The 10583-nt window shown below is 51.6% G+C and overlaps 1 protein-coding gene across 3 annotated transcripts in view; it reads right to left on the minus strand.

The window, feature by feature from the left end:
- Positions 1-9206, minus strand: part of LOC133340456 (rho-related BTB domain-containing protein 1-like) — a 30169-nt gene extending 20963 nt beyond the window's left edge. The window contains exons 1-6 of one of the 3 annotated variants that reach the window (XM_061548723.1): positions 9110-9206; positions 3135-3326; positions 2749-2852; positions 1501-1686; positions 828-1008; positions 134-214 (exon numbers count right to left, since the gene is read on the minus strand). In XM_061548723.1, coding sequence (XP_061404707.1) covers positions 134-214; positions 828-1008; positions 1501-1686; positions 2749-2852; positions 3135-3326 — 744 coding nt within the window. In that variant the 5' untranslated portion in view covers positions 9110-9206. Of the gene's footprint in view, positions 1-133; positions 215-827; positions 1009-1500; positions 1687-2748; positions 2853-3134; positions 3327-7955; positions 8121-9101 lie in introns of those variants that run through there. The other 2 variants (XM_061548741.1, XM_061548732.1) reach the window with 2 other exon arrangements.
- Between the last annotated feature and the right edge of the window lie 1377 nt (positions 9207-10583).

Below are 10583 nucleotides of genomic sequence, written 5' to 3' on the forward strand. Positions count from 1 at the left end.
TTCCCGTGTCCCCATGTCTCATTATCACACCTGAGTGTCCCCCGTGTCCCTGTGTAACCTCACCTGGGTCCCCCCCTGTGTCCCACCTGGGTTGTGCCCTTTGTGTCCCCATGTGGTCTCCGTGTGGCCTCACCTGCAGAAGAGGAGGCCTCACTCGCTTGAGCTGAGTTTTCCAGAAGTGGAGACCTCGCCGAGCAAGAAGAGCAACGCGGATCTACACCATCAACACCACCACCAACATCACCACCACCAACATCATCACCACCAACATCACCACCACCAACATCACCACCACCAACCTGACCACCAACATTACCAGCACTATCACCAACATCAGCATCACTACCGCCCACATCACTATCACTACTACCGACATCACCATCACCACCACTAACATCACCATCACCACCATCAACATCACCATGTCTGGGCGAGTGTCTGGGTGAGCATGTGTACGAGTGGGCGAGTGTCTGGGTGAGTTTCTGGGTGAGCATGTATATGTGGGCGTGAGTGTCTGGATGAGTGTCTGAATGAGCGTGTTGACGAGTGGGCGAGTGTCTGAGTGTCTGGGTGAGTGTCTGGGTGAGTGTCTGGGTGAGTGTCTGGGTGAGTGTCTGGGTGAGTGTCTGGGTGAGTTTCTGGGTAAGTGTCTGCGTGAGTGTCTGGATGAGCGTGTGCAGGAGTGGGCGAGTATCTGGGCAAGCGCATGCACGAGTGGGCGAGTGTCTGGTTGAGTGTCTGGGTGAGCATATGTATGAGTGGGCAGTTGTCTGGGTGAGTGTGTGCACGAGTGGGCGAGTGTCTGGGTGAACGAGCGGTGCGCTCACCGCGTTGTCGAAGATGTCCCGTACCCCATGATGCTGGGGGGCTCCAGCCCCCTCCTCCACCACACCCCCCGCGCCTCCCACGCCCCCCGCCATCACGCTGGCCTCGTAGTAGGGCAGCCCAAAACTCCGTGCCACCTCCCTCCCCCGGTCTGGGGGGAGCAGGTCGCTCGGCTTCAACGGCCTGCGTCGTGCGCACACAGGCACAAGGAGACAAAGCTCCCTGGTGTAGTCTCTATCAGGCTGTTCGGGCAAGTGCTGGTTCTGAACAGCAGCACCTATGCAGGCTGGCACAGCACACGAGGGGGTGGGTGGCCAGCACAAGCATGTGTATGCGTGCACTGGCAGACAGACAGATAGACAGTCAGGAAATACGGACAATTAGAGAGAGACAGAAGAAGAAATGGATGGAATAGAAAATTTACAGGCAGGAGACGCGCACTCGGACAGAAGAAGGTACGGATGGATGCACAGATGGATGTCAAAACAAAGGGATGTAGAAGTGGACTCATTGACAGACATTAGAGCCAGAGCCACATTCCCATGTCCTGTGACTCTGTGTCCCCCCCGCGTCTCCCCGGATCTCCCCCGCGTCCCCATGTCTCCACCCCTGAATCTCCCCCCACGTGTTCCCCGTGTCCCCCCCGTGTCCCCCCGTGTCCCCCCCATGCCTTACTTGCAGAAGGGCCTGCGGGCGCGGTTGAGTGTGTCCAAGTGGGCGTAGCGCAGGTCGAGCTGCAGGCCCGCCAGTAGGATGGGCGTGCGGGGGCAGAACTGGCGCACCTCGGGGATCCACACGGAGCGCACGTGCGCCAGGGACACGGGGCTCGCGATGGAGAAGCACACCACCACCACGTCCGCCCTGCACGCCACACCGCGTTACACCACCACAACACTACCACCACCACATCTGCCCTTCACGCCAAACCACACCACATCACACCACCACTACACCCGCCCTGCACACCACACCGCGTCACTCCACCACTACCACTAAGTCCACCGTCTATGCCACGCCACACCACACCACATCAAGTTCAAGTTCATTTATTAGGTATAGCACTGTGAGCCATGCGGCTCTTAAGTCGGGTGCAACCGCAACAAACAAAATATGAACACAGAACATCTTAAAGCGACGACGCGTAACAGAAACATCCTGGAATAAACCAGCAAATATAAAAAAAACTTATTAAAACGCTGTGTGCAAAAATCCCAATGTGGTGCAAGTCAACAATAACAACCATAAGACAATTTAAATTAACCATATGTTTTCCAATCACCAAAATAAAGCTATAAAAACAATGTAACAACAGTAATCATAGGAACTGTGATTCAAAATTTAACAATTAACGAAATACATAGCACGTACGACCAAACTTGCAGCCATAGCTGGCAGCATGACACATCACACCACCATCACCACCATGTCTGCCCTCCACGCCACACCACATCGCACCACCATATCCGCCCTCGACATCATGTCACATCACCACAAGAACACAGCCACCATGGCCACCCTCCATACCACACCGCGTGACACCACACGGTGTCATGTCACACCACGCCATGTCACACCACTACAACACCCCCACACACCGCAGCACCCCCAACCATAGCCTCAACATCACCACCACCATTGGTCGTGGTGCGCCATGTGCTGTACATGGTGTGTAATGCTGTATGTGCTGTGTGTGCTGTATGTGATGTGTGTGCTGTATGTGCTGTGTCATGCTGCACGTGCTGCGCCTGCTGCGTGTGCTGTACGTGCTGTGTCATGCTGTACGTGCTGTGCTGTATGTGCTGCGCCATGCTGTATGTGCTGCGCCATGCTGTATGTGCTGTGTCATGCTGCACATGCTGCATGTGCTGCATATGCTGCGCACGCTCCATCTGCTATGTGTGCGGTGTGGTGCTTTGCGCTCACCGTCCATAAGCGAACTTTCTGTCCTTGTGGTGATCTCCGAACGTGTCCCACAGTCGCAGGGACACGTTCACGTCGTCCACCATGCCCCGCGAGCGCTCCAGCACCTGCAGCCAGGGCAACCGCGTAACCGCGACAACTACGGTAACCACGGACACCACAGTAATAGCTAACTCACCATCACCTCTCCTCACTCATTCACCTAGGGAAATCCGTGGTAGTGGTCGATAGCCCACTCACTCACAATCACCTCTCCTCACCTCCTCACCTCAGGAAACGTACGGTAGTGGTCTATAGATCACTCACCATCACCTCTCCTCACTTCACCTCAGGAAACGTGTGGTAGTGGTCTATATCCCACTCACCGTCACCTCTCCTCACATCCTCACCTCAGGACACGCGCGGTAGTGGTCTATGGCCCACACGGTGGGCACGTGTGTGCCGGCCTGGGCGTGTGTGGGTGGCGCCGAGGAGCAGGCCCGGGCACAGATCAGGCGAGTCTTCCCCACTGCGTTGTCCCCGACCACCACGCACTTAATCACCTCCACATTTGAACGCTCGTAGTCTGCGTGTCCCTCCATCTACCACGGGGACAGCCATTGGGATAGAGGGGCGAGGGAGATTGGGACAACGCAGTGGTGTTACACAGGTGTCTCCATACAAGCTGGGACCTCTGCCAAGGTGTCCCCATGTGTCTGGGTTTTTTCTAAGACAGAGGAGGGGCAATCTCTCCATTGCTACTGGGCTCTCCAGTGCAGGGAGTTGATGGTCTCAGCCCTGTCACCAATGATTGACATAGAGACCCAAAGCCTCACAGAGAGAACCATAGACTCACAAATTCCAAGAGACTCGAATAGGAACCCAGAGACCCAGAGACTTGCATAGAGATGAACAGATTTGTAGAGACCCATAAACTCACATTGTGACCCACATACTCACATAGAGACCAACATACATAGAGAACCACAAACTCAAACATTGACCCACAGACTCACATAAACGGAGTAGTTTATGGTTCTCAAATGTAGTGAGTTGATGGTCTGAGCCAACTCACACCATTGCCTACATGCAAAAAACCTCTCATTAAATCTGGTTTAACCAGATTTATCACCTAATTTGGCTTCCAAGTCTGATAATTAAAATCTTAGGTGGAGTGCGAAAAACATTCCTCTCGTATGCAGAGCGGGTGGGAAAGTGCTGCCCCCTACTACTGTGTGTGAACTCGAGGTTACAGAGGTAGTTCTGTGATATCCGCTTCTGAGCCGTTCTCTCTAACAAAAGGTTTCCAATGTGCTTTTTGCGAATATATTCTTGGTTTCTCATGACGTGATAACAAAATAAAAGACTGTCTCCCAGGTGTGGCTGGGGTCGGTGTGCTTCCCCTTCCACCTCACACACCAGCCCCCCCTCCCCCTGCCCTTGCAGATGTTGGTTAAGTCTGGTTCATTCCTGCTCAGAAAACCCAGGGCAGCCAGGCGTGAGGTGTACGTGCCAGAGATCACGGGTTCACACGTGTACACGCACTCACGTAAACACGTGTATGCACGTGTACACATGCACTTGTACATAAACTTATGTGTACACGCAGTCACGTAAACACGTGTATACGTATGTAAACATGCGTACACTCACTTTTACACACGTGTACACGAACTCACGTAAACACGTGTATACACGTAGACACGTGTATACGCGTAGACATGTAAACACGTAGGCATGTACACACGTGTACACTCACTTGCGCACACACTGACGTGAACACACACGTAAACACACCTGATCGAAATACGTGTACACAAACTCATGTAAACACGTGTACACACCCAAGTAAAACACACTGCGCCGACGTCACCACGGCGCTTGTGCTAGCCGAGGTAAACATTGAGGCCACGTGATGCGTTGAAGGCTCGCTACTGGCAGGTAACGAGACAGACTCAGGTGCCATGGGTTGACTGGCTGAGATGACTGGCAGATGGACCACCTCTGTTCGTATTCTGCATACATTTATAAAGGCAAAGATCCCCCTTACAGCTCTAACAGACTGTTGGGGAAAGTGATTTAGCAAGCACCTATGAAGGCCGGCACAGAACACGAAGCGGTCGGTGGCCAGCGTCACGCCCGACCGCATTTGTCTCTCTAGTTCCTGGAACTCATTTGAGGCTGAGTCGACCTAGGGGGAGAACCCAGGATAATATAATCGCCACTGGTGTTGGCCGTAATTGGGAATGGAACTCGGGTCGCCTGGTTCGTAGCACAGCGCGTTAACCACTACACCACCGCTCCCCACTGATACAAAGGACAAAGATCCCCCTTGTAGCCTTAACAGACTGATGAGGAAAGGGCTGTTAGCGAGCACCACACAGACACACAAACACGCATTCTCCAATACACAGTCGAATACACTCTTCAATACACACAGTCACGAACACACCCACACATTCCCGAACACGCACGCACTCGCACGGGAGTTATCTACGTCAGGAACTCAACGTGAATCAAATTCCCAACTTCCCGTTTAACTGGAAAGTTCACATTGCTTCTCGTGCGCACGCCTCCGCTCCTCCACACACGGGAGCGGCGGTGGTGGTTAAAGTTGCTTGTGATGGTAGTGGTCGTGATGTTGCTTGTGGTGGTAGATTTATGTGATGGTGGTAGATTTATGTGATGGTGGTAGATTTGTGATGGTGCTTAATATTGATTTGAAGCTTTCGTGACTGCATGAATCCATATTCTCTGGTTCTTTCGGTAAAGTCACGTAAGTATAAAATAAAAATAAATCACGACGTTTCGATTGCAACACAAACAATCATCATCAGGTGGGAAAACCACAGCAAGACAATTTTCATGGTGGTGATGACGACCCTCCATTAACAAGTACTCGATTAGAATTCCGTGAGGCTTTCCGTTGTAAGAAAGTTATTCGGCCAAACATTCCGATTGCAGGATCCTTCCATAAAAAATAATCTTCAGACTCCGTGACGACGCCTTGACTGGACAAACATCTCAATTGGCCAAACATCTCAATTGGCCAAACATCTCAACGCTCGGAGGACCCTTCAATGAATGCGACTCAGGCTTGGGGGCACGGCGGTGCTCGCCCAGGTAGCCACGCAGGATACGCGTCGCAGTGCTCCCCGTGTAACTACCGCCGTGTGCGCGTGCTGACGGGCAGGTTTCACCTCTAGAACAACCTCTTGTGTCACCACCACAGTGCCCCCCCCCCCCCACCCTGTGCTCTCCCTGCTCGAGTGACTCGCGAAAATCACATCCTTATCTGGGAGAACATCTCGCACATGAGCCGCGACGACAACACGCTGCAGAATACACGCATGTGGGTTTTTGTTTTACAAAGGTTCAGAGGGACCTCTCGGGTTCGCACGCTGAGTTAACCAACCCGAGCGCAGGAATTCGGGGAATGTGCCGACGCAGGCGAGCGCCAAAAAAAAAACACGAGTCTGCAAGGTGTTGCTACGGAGGGTGCACGACTCACAAGCGCAGACGGAACGATAGCCGACAGACTGAGGAGAGAAGACTCGTGTGGAGCGACAGGGCCAGTCAGCGTCCACACACGGCAGTAGTTGTACTTGCACAGCCGATTCAAAGATAAAGTCGCTCGACCGATTCGGAGTGAGACCTCCGCTGTTGCCAATGTTGCCAAAACAGAGATGAGCACGGGCACAACTGCCCAGGTCCCGGGACCTCTCCACCATCGCCCCAGACACATAGGGAGTTGAGGGGGTGGAGTGTTTGATGGCAGAGAGTTACCCAGGCCGGCGCTATCAATTTCAGTGGCACGCTCCACGTTCGACAGTTAGAGTCCCCAAACTGCGCCGAGTGAGCAGCAAATTGCCAGATCATCATCATCATCATACTAGGCATAGTTGATTAGAAGAGCGCCATCCTTTGACCACACCGGGCATCGGTCAGCCTCCCATTGTATATGTATCTGATATGTCACTGGTGCAGCGATGGAAATCATATACATCATATAGGATTGTGGTAAAAATACGTTAAATAATGTAGTGGACAGTTAATAAGGAAATTTGGCTACCAGCCACGCAGCTTTACCCTTGCCTGCCACCATGATGAAATTCCTTCATTATTGTGAACAAATATTTAGGAACCCCAAAAACACAGAAAAAAACCAACCCAAAGCCGTGCACTCTTGAAATTCCCTACACCCCTTAGACGCAGCAGAATACACGGCATCTGTACAGGACCGCCACCCGTCTGAAACCGCGCTGTGGCTCCGCAAGTCAATCACTGGCGTGCCTGGCCAAGGATGCGATGTTGGATCATCCTTGCCACAGCATTTCCCGGCACACTGAAGAGGGATATGCCCTGGGAGTCGTTCCAATCATTGCGATTCCATGGACCACCATGGAATTATTCCAATCCTGTAGAAACCATCCTGTGGTATCGGCAGTTGTAGTGACATCGTGTAGGGGGGCCTGCACACAATCGCCACCTTTCCTAAGCGGTTTGCTTGGGAGGCCATTTCAGCCCTGCGCTTTACTTGGTCCCCGGATCTTGGGATTCCTGTTCGCACCTCCTCGGCAGACGGCACGTCAGCCAACAACTCACGAGCGGGAGCTATTTCCTCTAGACTTTTGAGGCTCGGCAAACTATCCATTGGCTAGACCGACACCTCCCACCTGCCCTGTGATGTTATTGTGGTTGGGGAGTCCTACACCCCCATTGTAAGGCCTCAAAATGTTTTATACATTGACACACCTCACAAAACAGCCGCTGCTATTCGTACTGAGTGGCGGCGATGTCACACTGGCGATTGTGCCAGGCTCGGTGCACTTGAGGCCAGGTGAAGTGCGGAAGGCTCGCCGGCACGGGACAGATCCAGAAGTTATGGGGTTCACCGACTGAGGTGACTAACAGATGCACCCGCCTGTGCCCCCTACTGTGCCAACCTGCTGCGTTTTAGCCACCTGACGCTCCTCTGCCCTCCGCTGTTGTTGGAGGGCGGACTGCTTCCAACAGCTCAGTAGCGTCCTACACGAGACTCCGTGTAACAGTCAGTGGCAAGTCCAATCAGCTCCACAACCTCCCGTACGACATCAGCTCGTCTCCTCTCTACCCCGTGTCATGCCCTTTTAGCTGAACCAGAAGCTATCTAGCCAAAACAGATGATTGATGTGTCTGAGCGCGGGTTACGTGACACAGCCAACGCAGCCTCGCCTACCAGAGGTGCTCACTGGTTGGACTGTGTCCAGATCTTTCAGTGATCTGTGAGCTCCTCACACAATCCAATCCAGTCTGGTTAAACTCAGGACGGATCGTCGGCAGGGCAGCCTGAATGTTTCAAACTCGCGCAGATGTTCTTTCAGAGGGGTCCATGTTTCGCAAGCGAGAGAGAGGGTATAACTGTGGGCGAGAAAACGTGGAACTTTGTTGGGTATGTATGGTGCGAAAGAAGTTCAACATGCATACATGCATTAGGTCAGGTAGTGTCCACACGCATACATACCCACAAGATTGATAAGATACAGAGAGGTAATACATAAACTCAAGATCCTGATTTAGCCTACACAGACTGTTGAAGCAAGCGCTGTTAGCGAGCTCCTATAAGAAGTCCGACACGACAAACGGGTCGGTACACACGGCCCGAACAGTGTGTTAAGGATATAGGGGGATCTTTGGAATGCAATGCTGAGCGCGCTCCACGACGAACTCGACAATCCGAGTTCGATTTCCGCTCACGGTAAACCATCTCCGCTAGATTGACTTGGCCTTAAATCATTGTCTGCAAGTGCTGTTAGTGAGCACCTATGAAGGCCGGCACGGCACATCCATGAGGGGTGCTGCGGCCAGCAACACGCCCGACCGTCTTTATCTCTCCATAGCGGATGCGTTACACACCGCACAAGGTACTCATTAACACATATACAATACACGCACTCATTCAATCCAATCCCTCGCTCACCGGCGGTCAGTCGCCCCCTTATCACTCTTCCATCGCTACTACCATGGCCACGGTTTCCGTGAACTTCACTCATTGATTCGTCCACCGGTGTCGAGGACTCGGTCTACCGGACAACCGTTTTGTGTCATCCACCAGTGTTCAACGACCACGCTGCAGGTTACAACACCCCACACACCCAATCACTCACACAACCATCACGCTGCAGGTCACAACAACACACACAATCACCCAATCACTCACACAACCACCACGCTGCAGGTCACAAGAATACATTCACTCACACAACCACCACGCTGCAGGTCACAACAACACACAATCACCCAATCACTCACACAACCACCACGCTGCAGGTCACAAGAATACACTCACTCACACAACCACCACGCTGCAGGTCACAACAACACACGAACCCACTTACCCGCTCACCTGTGTGGAGCCGCAGAGCTCGTAATCTGGGTTCTACTCCGAAACGGTGCCAGGTGCGTGCGGAGCAACTGATCGCGGGCCACCGCTTCGCTGCCTCCTGATTGGCTGGCGTGCTCACTGGGGGGCGTGGCTCGGCCTCAATTGCGGCGTAGAGGCCTCGCCCCCTCAAAGTTGAAGTGGATTCTGATTGGCTCTCACTGAGGGGCGGTGCTGACAGCGAGTAGGCGGGGTAATTGACTGGGATGAAGGGCAGGACTTAAATGGAGTAGGTTGAGCATAATGCCTCCGTTTTGGTTGGTTATCGACTTATAAAAGGCGGGGCTTACGAGTAGGCAGTCTAAATTCTCAATTTCGATTGGCTTAAACTAGCAAAGGGGCGGGACCTACATCAAGTGGGCAAAACGTTGAGTGTTAAATTGTCCAATCAATTCGCAGCGTTTCTCGCGATCTAAATTGATTCACAAAGCAAACTCAACATATTCGTCAATGACAACACCGTGTGTGTGTGTAGCTTTGAAAGGAAACAATATATTAACAGGCGATGTTTGGAGCAATGGCCCTGCTAAATTGCATGTATCTTTATGGCATATACGTGCCCGAAACGTCGCCTCGTGTATCTTTTTACACGCTTTTATTTAACTCAAATCTTGTAACTCAATTTTAACCCACTTCCCAATGTCGTATCGACTGTAAACTTGGTATACGTATGTCATACTGATGACAATACTATATTCTATCATTAAAATAAAAAAATTAAGCAATCTTTTATATCTTATGTTCCGGCTTGGGTCTAATTGTCCACGCTCAACTCACGTTGGCTGTAAATAACCACAGCCCCTTACGTTATGGCAAGCTTCGGGGCCACTTCCTGGAGTCGTGGAGTTCTGCCATTACTCGTACGGTACATTTCATTAAAGCGTGTTTAAAAAAAGTTATTTTAAAATATTACTTATCTCTTAAGGCCACACACACAGGGTTGTTATTGACGACTGAGTTGAGTTTGCTGTTGCTAATTGTGTACCACTGCCAATGCAGCAGCACAACTTCACTCAGTATAAGTGATTAAATTAATCCGTGCATTGTCCGACCACGTCACCGTCATCGCGCGACGGTGACGTCACTGCAGTGACGCCCCCTCGGTGTGCAACATCGAATGCACTCTGACTTTTAGGTAACATCTAAAGGCCTCAAGGGACCTCCTTTGCCAGTACCAAAATATAATAGGGTTTCCCCCTTTTTTCTGGCGACTTTTACAGGTGTTAAGATGTTAAAACACCAAACTGAAACCTTTTACAAGGAATAATGTCTGCATTAACTGCAATAAATGTGGTCAGAATGCAAACCAAAAAATATATGCATTGTCCTTGAAACTGATTGGTCCACACCAGAGACATCTTTCTTTTGAGCCTCGTCTCAAACGGTGTTAGACCAGAGAATGTCCAAAGGCGTACAGCCCAAAGACAATGCACTATCA

Source organism: Lethenteron reissneri, chromosome 2 (assembly GCF_015708825.2).
Source record: "Lethenteron reissneri isolate LAM-NWPU_2019-01 chromosome 2, ASM1570882v1, whole genome shotgun sequence".
Classification (NCBI taxonomy): Eukaryota; Metazoa; Chordata; class Hyperoartia; order Petromyzontiformes; family Petromyzontidae; genus Lethenteron; species Lethenteron reissneri.